The sequence below is a fragment of the Mytilus galloprovincialis genome, chromosome 12, assembly GCF_965363235.1.
Source record: "Mytilus galloprovincialis chromosome 12, xbMytGall1.hap1.1, whole genome shotgun sequence".
In the NCBI taxonomy this organism is placed as follows: domain Eukaryota; kingdom Metazoa; phylum Mollusca; class Bivalvia; order Mytilida; family Mytilidae; genus Mytilus; species Mytilus galloprovincialis.
In genome coordinates, this window is record NC_134849.1 from 44,362,307 (window position 1) to 44,376,346 (window position 14,040).

The following is a 14,040-nucleotide window of genomic DNA, read 5'->3' on the forward strand; positions in this document are numbered from 1 at the left end:
AACAATGGTATGTAACCGTCTTGGACAATTGCTAGAGACATTGCAATAAGATTAATAAATATCTAAAAACAAAAATGTCTTTTTGCTTTGATTTTATTCTTTGTCTAACAATGATAAGACCTCAACAAATACAGGGGATACGACCCATTATTCCGATAGCCAATTTTTCCGACAGCCCATTAGTCCGACAACCCAATAATCCGACAGCCCAATAATCCGACACTTAGAAACAATTAATGCACGGTATATCAGGTAATATATGTATCTGTCTGTCTGTCTGCAGAGACGGACCAAGAGGGGGTCCCGGGATTGGAACCAACCTTTCATTTACGATCAATGCATTCGCATCACGTTTTACATGGAATTATTTATACAGGTTCTCATCAAAATATTTTCATTAATTCGGTGGGGTCATGATTTGCTTTATAAAATGCAGAATTTATTTTCTGTACATATTGGATATCGTGTGACTCCAATATGCCAAAATCAGACCCGCCTCTTAAGGGATAACGTGTGACCTCACGTGTGTGGTAAACTTTGTTGATTGATGCACGTGGCTATTCTAGTAAATGAATAAATCTACAAAGCGAGAGCACTTTCCATTTTCATCAGCTAAGAGTCGACTAGTCCTTTTTGAAAGGCTAATGCTTGTCTATTTAGTTGCTGTCAACTAGACAAACACTTGTTGAACGAGTTGCTGGTCAGAGAGCTTTCCTGTGGCTTGGTAATTTTTAATGAAGGATAAGCTTGATCTCCTATTAAGTATGTTTTAAGTAAGATATTTTTGTTTATTCCTGCAATCTTCAGCATATAAAGACGACCTGAAGATCCACAGATTATATATGTAAATTTTCTCTGGTCGTTATGTATACCCTGCAACATTATTGAATTGTGATATACCCCCCACGATTAAGTTATGAATTTTCCTGCTCGCGTGTTGCTTTGATTTTATGTATGTTAAGTATATGCATGCAATGATCCTATGCATTCTGAAAGGGTAAGCCAAATTAAAAACAACTGCGTGCAAACTGGAAATTTGCATTTGATAAAGTTGGCCACTAAATAAACTTGCACATATAATAGAATTTTGGACAATAGATAAATATATCTCCCTCATTACTTTGTCTGTAATACCACGGATTGATTCTTTGTAACCCTAGCTAGTACCATAGGTTATGAGTAAACAAAATCTAGAGAAATTGTTTGGCATACGAGCCTTGAATGTTAATGTGTGTGCATTCAAGCTAAGACATCCAAGTAGCAAAGTATATATTCAAAAGTTCCTCTCAGTTTGGCGAGTCGAAAAAACTGGCGAAATTCATTGAAAGTGCAATTTGGAACAAATAATTCAACATAGCTACTACGCCGATTTGCATTTTCTCAGCTGATCATTGACAGCGACAATAAATAAAGTTACAAATGGTTTTGTAGAACAGGCAGCTCTGGACAGGAATGAGCCGCTACAACAACTATATTATCGTTGATAGTAGTTTGTTTTAATAGAAAAAGAAAACAGAAAAAAGCAACATATTTCAGGAAACAGAAACATGTTTCGGTTTTCTGAAAACATACTGTTTTTATATTACATTAAATCATGTTTCTGATTTCGAAACATTATACTGAAACATGTTACAGAATTAGGTTAAAGAAATTCACCCCTGCATGGTCTCATAGCTAGCTTAACTTTCCACTTGTACGATTATTCTGTGTTTTTCTTTTACAATAACACAATGGCAGAATATTTAAGTACATATCCACGTCATATGTATCAAAGAAATACAAAACGTATAAAATTTCTCGATTTAGTTCAATTCAAGTAAAACATATACCATGTATACATAGTGCCTACATATATCATGTACAAAGGTCAACAAAATTGACACAGGTCGACCTCGCCTAAACCCGGACCTGAACCAGGATCGTTCACAGTTATATATTATATATAATTAAGTACAACTGAAGCGGATTTATTCTACATATCGGATCATATTTGAATCACGATCCTCTCGGTTGTGACGGTTAAATCAAAGAGAGGCACGAGGAGGAAGAAAAGTAACGATCTTCAAGTTGAAAGGCATTCACATCAAAAGTATTTGAAAAATGTACCGAGCATGGTAATCAATTGCAAAAGGCCATTTTTTTTAATAATAGAGCATCATAGAATATGACCACACCAATGCCATCTTATGGGATTTTATGGGATTGACAGAATGCGGAATAATGGACAAAAATTGAAGACCTCTGGAAAAACAAGAATGTGCGCTTTGCATAATTAAATAACTGATCACTTTGCAGTGGCAGATCCAGAACTTTTCATAAAGGGGGGGGGGGGGGGGGGGGGCGCTGACTGACCTAAGAAGGGGCCCGCCCCAGTCATGCTTCAGTGATTCCCTATATAATCAACCTAACTTTTCCCACGTTGAAAAAGGGGGGGGGGGGTCCGCCTTTGCTTTGATAGTTGTTCAAAGTAACCATTTTTATAGAGAGTAATGATTAAACACAATTAATATATATATTTAATATATATATGTAGAAAGAATACAATATAGAACCAATAGAAGATCCTAGAATTAGGAACCAGACCTAGCTAGGGTAGTTGACTGCATGACCATACTGTTGTCGATCCTTTGGGATTAATAAAATGCTTCACAGGTAACAACATTTGAATTTTATACTGATTACGGAGGACCTCATTTTTGCGTTCGATTTAAATTGCTATTTGTAGACTGTAAATAATTTAAATTGTGTACGTCAAAAAGTCTTGATATGCAACCAATGCACAGGCACTCGTCTCAGAAAAAAATTCCTATATACCTTAATTAATATATGAGGGGGGATAGGACCTTTATCGGGACTCCGGGATCGGGTGTTTTTAAGCTCGGGATTTCGGGATTGACCCTTTCGGGATTGACCCTTTCGGGATCTGGGAATCCTATTTTTCGGATTTCGGGATGTCGGGATTTGCTTTATTTAAACATGTTAAATTCGGGACCTCGGAATTTCGTTTTTTCAAGTCCGGGATTTCGGGATCAAGACCCCTCCTATCCCCCCTCTTATATGTGAACCAATGTCGTTGTTCAATTTCATTTTGGTATTCTAAAAATTCTAAAAATTCCCAAAGCTTATATATATGTGTCATAAATATATATATAGATATGTGTCTCATGTTATAATCAACTCAATATGTTAAAAAGACGTGCCGTACATTGTTATCAAATGCAAATAGGTCAAATACATTTTTAGAAAATACGGAATTTTATATGCCGCTGTCATTACTATATGTATGTAGGTGTGTCTCGTGTGTTTACAATTTGCGTTTAAATCAATTGTAGTCTGAAGAATCTTTGAAGGAATTAAAATACGAGGAAGGCATGGTAAGCTCAAAGTAAAGTCAGTTTTGATTTAACATTCACATTAAAAACATAAGGAAGTTGTTATCTTACGACGTTTACCAAAAGCATTTTTAATTTATGTCTATGTAAGATCATGTAATGAGTGGTAGTCTAGAGGGAATTATCAACTGTGATGAATGTGATATGGTTTCTTATTAGTGTATCTAAATATAATAACATGTTTAAAAGATGCAAGCAAAACACCTGTCAATGAATCAGATCTATTATTAGTTTTACTTTCGTATTGAAAAGGCGCGAATCTATTTTTGTCAGAAATTTAAATGTTGTATTTTTTTTATGAAGAGGGTGGTAAAGGGTTATTTTCGTGTATCGGTTTTTGCCATTTTTATTTCACGTGCAGTCGTAAAAAATGTTTGTTATTGACCGTGTTTCGTGAAATCGGTAAAACGATCAACGTGCAAGAATTTTTAATTGTTCGTTCATCGTAAAATGGCAATTTTATTTCGCGTTTTTCCATGCAGATCGATCCCCCTTTACGCCCCTCTATGAAAGTGTTGAATATTGCTTGTTATAGAATAGACATTTTCCGATGTTCAAAACTCGTAAACCAATTCGAATCTCTAGAAAACTCTAGTACCGGAAAGTTCTAATTTCGTTTTCACATAATTTAACAGATTAATAGTGCTTAAGGGACGACATCAAAAGATCGATGTAGGATAAAAAACTTAAATCAAATAGTTTGGGGGTGGGGGGTCAACATGGCTGCAAGTTTTGTTAATCCAAAATCGATTTTACATATATCCATATTGGTAAATCAATTTTTCCCATATTTGATTAAGTTAAGAGGGGGGGGGGGGGGGGGGGGGGGGGGGGGGGGGGTCAGTGACAAAACTATGTGAATTAAGTTTTTTTTATCCAACATTAAACTTTTGATGTCGTCCCTAACAGTGAACATTTTCCGACAAGTGGCCGCACAGGCGGATCCAGTCGTTTTCGAAAGGGGTGTTACCATCACAAGCATACAAGGGGGGTTCAACTATATGTCCCCATTTATCGTCAAAAAAGGAGGGGGTGGTTCTAAAACCACTTTCCAGCGATTAGGGAGCTACCATTTGATTTTTATGGGGGGGGGGGGGGGGCTAGGATGAAATTTGAAAAAAATAGGCAGGACAGGAGTTCTGAGTAAAAAAAAAAATGCAGGATGAGACACTTTGCAAAAAAAAAAAGGCAGGATGACAATTTATGAAAAAAAGTCAAGACAAACTAATAAAAAAAAGGCAGGAACGAATAGAGTGAAAAATAAAAAGGCAGGACAGAGATTACAACTAAAAAAAAATGCAGGACAAAATTTCTCATCCTAACCCCCCCCCATAAAAATCAAATGGTAGCTGCCTTATTATACTTTTTGAAGAAATGGTTACGAAAATAATACAATTTTACAATTATACTTTTGTTCATATCATATCTTCAACTATAAACTAAGATAAAGTGGGCAAATCTGAATAAATTTAACAAAAAAAAATATAGGTTGGTGATATAAAATATTAAAAAAGTTTTATAAAATTTCGTTGCTTTTGTGTGTCAAATTGACCATGCTGTGACTGTCAAAAGTAAAATCACAAATATACTGAACTCCAAGAATAATTCAAGAAGGATATTAAGTCTCTTATCGAACGGCAAAACCAAAAGCTTAAACACATCAAACGAATGGATAACAACAACAGCTGCCATATTCCTTATTATCATATACAAGATATATGACTTGGTACAGGCATTTTCTTATGTAGAAAGTGTTGGAATAAACTTTTGTAATTTTGTAATTTTGGATTTTTCTAAAAAAAAAATTAACAAAAAATGTGACTTCAACTTCATTGTCATGAATGATTGAAGAAATACATAGCTAAGAATTTTCAGGAAAAAAATGATAAGGTCAGGTAAAGGGAAATTTACTGTTTATAAGATATTGAATTATTCCAAACACAATTTTTTTTCTCTCCCTTTTTACTTTTTTTGAAAGAATCTCATGACTAAATAAAAAAGAGACAAAAGGCTTATATATTTAAAATGTGTAATTACAAGATTTACTTTTTGTAGAAGGCGATCGTTTTATTGCCTCATCTTTTGGCTTGATCGATGAGCATTTAATAAATTGTAGTGTTTACTTTAATATATATCGCTATAAAGCTTACTTTATTAAGACTGCTATAATATATAACCAAAGGCTTTATTCTTTTATTGGGTTACAGATACATTTACCACCGAATTTTGTGAACTAAAAAAAAAATACCTCCCCCCACCCCAAAAAAAACAAACAAACAAAAAAAACAACAAACAAAAACAAAACAAAAACCCCAAACAGAATACTTTGTGATATTTTTACCCAGATAAATGATACAACATTTTAAACACCAGAAGGGCCGGACAAGGCTTCAGCTGGACCCTAAACAAAAGTATGTACAGTACTAGTTCTGTGATAACTCATGCTACTGGTTTTACATATTTATCTTTTGCAGCAATAATGAGTACAGTAAAGGAAAAGCAGTTCTTAAAACTGTTGATATTTGCAGAAGAAATTTCATGGAAGGTTGTCCGGTCATTTATCAAATCAAACATACTCATCAACTTCGATAACTCATTTGTAAAGTTTCTCAATTTACACAAGCATTCTATTTACCATCTATGGAGACATTCTGTAGCATGTTGTGAATGTGAGCACTCTGCATTTGTGAGGAAGACTGACAGATGTTTAAAAGAAGAAGAAATAAAGGAACTTTTCAAAGTAGGGCCAAATATGACACCAGAACATTTCATTGTCATTGGAAATACTGTAAAACAAAATTGCATTTGCGACGTTAGGATTAACGACCGATGTTCATTGGATGAACTTGACATCAGGCTAGCATATACACTGATGAAAAACTGTGTGAGCTTACGCCCTGCTGAGGACACGTGGTTGAGAACAGTCAATGATATAGTATACAAACTGAACCACGAAGAAAGCTTATCATCTGTTGACCAAGAAACCCTAGATAGGTGGTGGACAATGTTAGAAGGATCCGTTCTAGGTTTAGCTAGTAAAGTTACACCTACTTGCTTTGAAGAATCAGTCAATACGAGTATTGATTTATTGAAGATATCTAATTTTGACGTCAAGTGTGTAAAAGATATGGTGGACAAGATAACAGATGAAAAGGTAAATTTAATCTCTCCTTCCGCCAAACTGGTGACAGTTAAAATTGTTGAAAATCGCAAATTCATGATATTTAGAAATATATGACTTACAAGAACGCGTGTCTTTGTGATTTTATACTATAGTTTCAGATAAGGGAGAAGGTTTGGTACTATTAAAACGTTTAATCCTGCTGCAATTGTTTGCCCTTTCCTAAGTCAGGAATCTGATGTTCAGTGGTTGTCGTCTGTTTATGTGGTTCATAAGTTATCGTTTCTTGTTTTTTTATATAGATTAGACCGTTGGTTTTCCCGTTTGAATGGTTTAAACTAGAAATTTGTGGGGCCCATTATAGCTTGCTGTTCAGTGTGAGCCAAGGCTCGTGTTGAAGGCTGTACCTTGACCTATAATGGTTTATACTTTGATAAATTGTTACTTGGATGGAGAGTTGTCTCATTGGCACTCATACCACTTCTTCCTATATATCTATGTAGAAATACTTATTTCAGTGGTACTCGAGACAATACTAATACACAAACATTCAATTATTCCACCGTAAACACATATCTAAAGTAATCAAATTGATTCATTTATAAAAAAAAAGTTGGATGCAATAAATACATGAAGTACGTGTTTTCAAATATGTAACTTTTTGATTTTAAAAAGTAAAATCACAAAAATACTGAACTCCGAGGACAATTCAATCGTAAAGTCCATAATCAAATGGCAAAATATAAATGACAAAACACATCAAACGAATGGACAACAGCTGTCATATTCCTGACTTGGTACAGGCATTTTCAAAAATGACAACTGTTTAACTGATAAGTTTGCAATCGGAATTTGCGCATCAGATAGTAAAAAACAGATAGGCGTACACTAACAAATATCTTTTGATTTGAAACCCATATAATACCAATGCAAACATAAGGTAAAAGTCCAAGTCAGCTTTTCCCGCCATATTTAAAAAATCAAATATCTTGAAAAGGAGCTCCATGACCTATTTACAGCTTATTTTGTTCCTTAACTAATGCTCTTCTTACTAAAAGTATCAGTTTTAAATGCTTCATTTTTGGATTCACAAACCCTCACCTAAGTACATCCTTAATGTTTGAAATTAAGCAACATCATTGATTTAAGTTTTAAAACTATACATCTATTTATGCAGTGTCTTGGTATAAGGAAACAGCTCGGCAGGATAAGTACTGACATATTCACAAACAACAGTCCACATCAGGATGGTGCTCTGAAAGAAGAAATGAACGAAGACTTTCAGCAAGATAAAGGTACATGTAGAAGCTCAGTCGTGGTAGAATTAGGAAATTGTTTTAAAAGGTCCCGAATTTGCGGAAAAAGCGTTGTATGCTGTGTCAAATCAATATTTAACTCTGAGAGTTCATATTTAAAACATACTTTAACGTTTTACGCATGCGGATAAATACTGATAAACAAAAATCTGTGCAGTAATATAAATCAAGCTTTAAGGCGATAGTGGTTTGACGTTGTTCATATTTCGTAAATCAATAAGAAAGAGACACATTAACCATATTAAGGATGTACTCCTCTGATGTGCCAAAATTACTAGCACTAAACTTTTTTTTTTCATAGCCTGATTTTTGGATTTATTTGACTGAAAAAAAAAAATGGTGAAAAAAATCATATGATGGTGCACTTCTTTTTTTGCCCATAGTTCTTTATTACTTTAGGCCAAATAAAAATATATGTGTGGTTCCAGTAACCCTACCTTCCCTACTTTTTCGCCTCAAAAATAGCCTACCCTAAAGATTTTATTGTCTTTTTTCATTAAGCACTGTTAAATTCAGAATGTTGCTCCCATAGACTCAATGTAAAAAAAAACCATAAAATTAAAAAAAAAATCCCTATCTACCTAACCTAACGTTTTTCAGATGTAACTGGAACCACACATACATTTTTATTTGGCCTTAAATTCCCATCCAAATCGTCATGATTTATTGGCTTGCACATCATGGGACTTGATATCATTGTAGAATTTACCCTGATTAATTTCAATGATCGAAATTACATTTTCCATAATGTGTTTTTGTATATTATATGTTAAACGATATATTTTGAATGATAATAGGTAAAGTTATAAATAATTGTAACATAGATAAGCAAACACACATTCTATTATTTAGACATAAAACCTGAAAGAACAACGATCAAAACAGAATGCAATTCATCGTTAACTGATGGTAACTGTTTAAACGAATGTCCATTGTGTCATAACATTGTGTCATAACAATGTTTACTGCAATAAGTGTGAAAACAATCTTGAAAAGATAAAATCCATGGAAAAGCAGCATGAAAAAAATTGTGAACTAATTCAAGCTCTCAAAAGGCAGGAAGAAAAAAGTTGTCAGAAGATTGCAGAATTGGAACAGAAATGTGAAGTTAATAATGAAAAACTGAAAACCCTAGAAAAGCAGAATGGTGTGGGAAGAAAACAGGAAGAGAAAAGTCGTCAAAAGATCACAGATTTGGAAAAGATATGTGAAGCAAATAATAACAAAATCGTGACCCTAGAAAAACAGAGCGATATGGAAAAAGAAAAGATTCGAACCATGGCAAACTACAGAAAGCGAAAGAGGAGTGTCATCAGAAGTAATGTTTCACCATAAATCAGTTGTTGATGTTTTTTCTTAGTTAACTTTTTTATACCATGTATAAATCGTAACACGGAATTGGTACTGAAACCGATCTCCTTTAATGTTTGATAAAAAAAAAATGAATGCGTTTATGACTACATGTTCTAGCTCATAAAAAGTAAAAAAAATATCAAAAATACTGAACTCGCAAAATTCAAATCAGAAAGTCCATGATCAAAAGACAAAATCAAAACACATCAAATGAATTAAGACAACTTTCATATTCCTTACTTGCTACAGGCATCTCCTTATGTAGAAAATGGCTGATTCAACCTAGTTTTATGGGTGCTAAACCTCTTACTTGTATGATATTCTTATAAGATAAAACATATGCACCGGGTTCATTCTAATATATAGATGATACCAAGGGCAAATTTTAGGACTACCAAAATGGCGAACGAAAAAAGACATGAAAAGACTAACAGCAGTTCTCGAAAAAACAAACAGTTACTAAAGATGAAATCCATGGAATGTTTCTGTAAACATTTATTTTTTACGACAGAACAAACAGTTCCTTCTCTATACGTGACAACCGCTGTGTTACTCAAGGTAAAACATGACTAGAAATATCAATCGTTAATAAAAAAATTAACGAACATCGAATCAGTAGGTGTTTTCCGTCAGTTTTTTTTTACAGATTTAAACTAAAATTTTAATAATTAAGTGCATGTACATTTTCTTCACAAAACTGGCCATGGAAAGGTTACACGACCATAATGATCTTCTTTCAGAACAAACGACGGACAAGACAGTTATAACAATTTACAACAAATATAATGAAAAATTAAAACATTCAAAAATATAAGAAAATACACACGAACTTCACCAAAGAGACTACACTGAAATGGACAATGAATTTCATATCAAAGTTTTTATTGTAAATGAAGGTGAATTTGTACTTTTCATTTTAATTTCAGAATGTTTTGACCGATTTGAAGAAGCAAGACGTAAGTTAAAATGGCAATGTCAGAAATCAAAACGTAAACGGGAATATATGTATAGTCGGGCAGGTTTTCGCGGTCTTTAATCTCTAGATTTGAAATCTTAGTATGTTTTGAAAGTTAATCGTTCTTGACTTGTCTTAAAGTGATTCTTGATAAGCATGGCAATTGATTCAGGAGTCGGGAGTGCTAGAGAACGCTCAACCAGCAAATACACCCGGTCTTGGTCCATATTTAGATTGCGTAATTTTTGTTTACTTTTTTTGTCGCTTGATGAGTAAATTCCAAATAATTTACGTGTTTAACTTACGATTTAATCAAATACTGCATGTTAGATATGAAGATCTCAAACAAATTCAGCTTAACGCTACAAGTTCAGGTATAGATTTTAATTCTACAATAAGCTATTAGTTGATATATAAATAAGGGGGGAAATTATACAACAATGATGACTATTGTTTGCTGTTCCAATATATAAGATATATCGAAAGTGGCATGTGTTCAAAATCAATAAAATATCGTACTTTAAGTCGTTTTTTAAAGAAGTATAGGTCTTATATCTGTTTCTGTATCCTTAATTTATCGATCTATTCTCATTGGAACAAGGATCTGACAGTAAAGATTGTTACAATATATTTACAGTGAAATAAAACGATTTTAGAAGATAATAAAACAATATTTGAATCTTACAAAACATTCCGGATAGAATCGAAGCACAAAAGAATCCAATGGTACCTCACTAAGCTTTCGTTGGAATATACTAAACGATAAAATGAAAATAGATAAAGCATTTTGAAATCTAGTTTTACTAATAGTTCGTTTCTATGTATGTTACATTGTCGGTTTTATTTTGGTTGCATTTTAGTGTTCTATTGTTCCGTTGTTTTCATCTTATAGTTGACGTGTTTCCCTCGGTTTTAGTTTGTAACCCGGATATTTTTCTCTCAATCGATTTATGAATTTGAACAGCGGTAATTCTATAATGGCCTTATTAACTTATATATTTAAAAAAATGAAATCACTTGTACTTTGCAGCTTACTTTTCCCTTTGTTCGATATTAAATAATGCATGTATATCATATTTTTTTCTCTCTGTTATTTCGTTAATTCATATTATGCTTAATGTTAATAAAAAACAGAAGTACGAATATAATACGGATCAATATTACAGGGGAATATGACACAATGGAAGAGCAAGAAGAACATGCATATGAAGGTATATTTTATTGCATTATAAATAAAATCATTGCTAGGTAACTTTTGTTTGCTTTCATTTCGTTTTACCGTAATAAGTGCCTATTTGATACATTCAAGATTGATCAAAATATCTGGTATTTAGCTACAGTAAAATAATTTTGTACTATTAAACTAAATATGAAATTCACAAGACATATATTCATTCTTATTGAAACTTTTTAGAACTGTTGATTTCCAATATCTGTGAAACATTTTTAACAAATTCATAATCCTTCCTTATATTCGAGAAAAGGCGACAGCAATGTCGCCTCGACAACCCTTCTCTCTCTCTTTATATATACACTTTATGCTGATTATAGATACGTGCCACTAGACTGAAAACAAACACACATGCCACCACCTTTATTTTGATCTAAAAATACGGAATTCCAATGTAAATTGAAAAAGGAGGGAGTCCATAAAACTTGACATAACAAAACGCTGGACTTTATCAACCAAGGGAACGACACTGGAAAATGATCGTCATATTCCTGATATTCTCATAAAAAAAACTATGGATCAAACATTGCTTCATAGCTAGCTTAACCTTCCACTTGTATGACAATTGTTTATATTTCTTCCATATTGACACATATGTGTGACCAACCAGAACAAACATCAATGGGTTAACTTGACCAATAGCATATACAAAACAATTGATTGTTTAATACCTTATTCAGACAAATATCGAAGTATCATGAAACCGTTTTCTCTGATGTTTAATCATGATTTTGGAATACATGTCACTATAATGAACCTGTAAGATAATAGCACTTGAGATATCGTTTAGGTTGAAGATTGTTAAGTAAGAATATACATTTCAAGTTATACGAGTTAGACAACATACATACTGTCTATATTATCTGCAATTTATACAAAGTGTGTGGTTTTTCAATTACGTTAACTGAATATTCTTTATCAGTTCGAAGAGTTTTATGTTTTTTCAATGTAAATGTTGACAGTCAAACACCAGAAATACAAACATAAATTTACACAAAAAAAATAATAAACCGCAGCTTACTATAAAATTGTTGAAATTTATTTTACGATTAAGAAAAAAATATGCTTTATTTAAGAAAGACAACAGAAGAAGGCAAGATTTGAGGAGGAAGAGGACGACGATATAATTAGAGGTAAACAACTTAAGAGGGTACCGAACACTTTAGATAAAATAGATTTGGCTCGTTTAATTTGCATTAAATTGTGACAGAACATTTTCATTGAACTGTTGAAAAAAAATATTAAAAAATTAAGAAATTTGAACGACACAATTCAAAGGAATAATTTCATCAGATTATGGCAGTTTGACAAACATTAATCTAAATCATTTAGAAAGAGGTCTAGGGCGAAAGATACCAGAAGAACAGTCAAGCTCATAGATCGAAAATAAACTGACAATGCTATGGCTAAAAAATAAAGATAAAACAGACAGACAGATAATAGTACACAAGACTTGATTTCTTTTTATTAGTTATATGTGATTAATAAGTTCAGCTGAATTTCAGAGAGTCAACTCTCAGAGGGCTTCTGTATCACTAAAATTTGCTTGTCGTTCTGACCAAACATAATTTTGTGATCTCTATTTATTGAAATATACTTTTCTCTAATAACCAATAACCTTTTAAAAAAAATACAAATAGGCATTAGTTCAAATATCTATATTAGAATTGCAAATAATGTATAATGTAGCTTAAAGCTGATTGTATACATAAAATGAAAAAAGATAGATACCATAAAAAAAGAAAAGTTGGCATTTCATATATTTAATATAGGTTAAAGGGACTGCAAAATCTAAATAATGATGTAAAGTTTTACACAATTCATGTATTCACTTTCGTACAAAATAACATTAACGGATTGTTAATCATTTATAATTCTTGTAATCTCTTTCTAGGTCATGAAATTCAGGAAATACGAGATGAAAAGGAGGTTGATGATAATGCAGTATGTGATGTTTGCAAAGATGTAAGGACATTCTTATTCTCGAAATTAGCAGACTTTAACAGGTTTTTTATGAGAAAAATCTTATTTATTATTTTGTTAAATCTATCTTAATAAGTGATAAAAGTACCCTCTTGGAACAAGATTAACACATGATACTCATTTTGAAAGGGTTATTTTAAAAAAAAAGATGTGGTATGAGTACAAATTAGACAACTCTCCATCCATGTCTTAATGTAAAAAAGTAAACAATTAGAGTTCTAAGTACGGTCTTCAACATGGAACCTTGTGTGACTCACACCGAACAGCAAGCTGTAAAGGGCTCCTTAATGACTAGTATAAAAATATTTAAAAAACCAAATACCAAAATGGTCTTATTTTTATATAAAGAAACGAGAAATACTTATGAACCACACAAACAAACGAGAAATACTGAACAAGAGGTTCCTGACTTATGATAGGTGCATACAAATTTATATAAGCATATAATTTGTCCTTTCAACAGAACAGTAGGTTCATCAAGAATTTGTATAATAAGATTATTATAAAACACCTTTGGTTCATGTAACTGGCTATATTCTATTGGCACTTTAGACATAGATTTGTATTTACGCCCAATTATATAGGTTTAATAAAAATGAAAGCTAAAGACAAATTTGTTCCGGGATAAGATAACAGGTTACTCTGTACCAGATGATAAACTACCACGCACAGATATGTCATCGGTCTTT

The 14,040-nt window shown here is 32.6% G+C and overlaps 1 protein-coding gene across 3 annotated transcripts in view; it reads left to right on the forward strand.

Moving 5' to 3' along the window:
- Window positions 1-3,217: 3,217 nt before the first annotated feature.
- LOC143053879 (uncharacterized) overlaps window positions 3,218-14,040 on the forward strand; it is a 72,231-nt gene continuing 61,408 nt past the window's right edge. For all 3 annotated transcript variants that reach the window (XM_076226670.1, XM_076226668.1, XM_076226667.1), the window contains exons 1-8: window positions 3,218-3,374; window positions 5,867-6,546; window positions 7,691-7,808; window positions 8,682-9,147; window positions 10,109-10,138; window positions 11,304-11,348; window positions 12,445-12,501; window positions 13,263-13,333. In XM_076226670.1, the coding sequence (XP_076082785.1) occupies window positions 8,835-9,147; window positions 10,109-10,138; window positions 11,304-11,348; window positions 12,445-12,501; window positions 13,263-13,333 (516 nt within the window). In that variant the 5' untranslated portion in view covers window positions 3,218-3,374; window positions 5,867-6,546; window positions 7,691-7,808; window positions 8,682-8,834. The remainder of the gene's footprint in view (window positions 3,375-5,866; window positions 6,547-7,690; window positions 7,809-8,681; window positions 9,148-10,108; window positions 10,139-11,303; window positions 11,349-12,444; window positions 12,502-13,262; window positions 13,334-14,040) is intronic.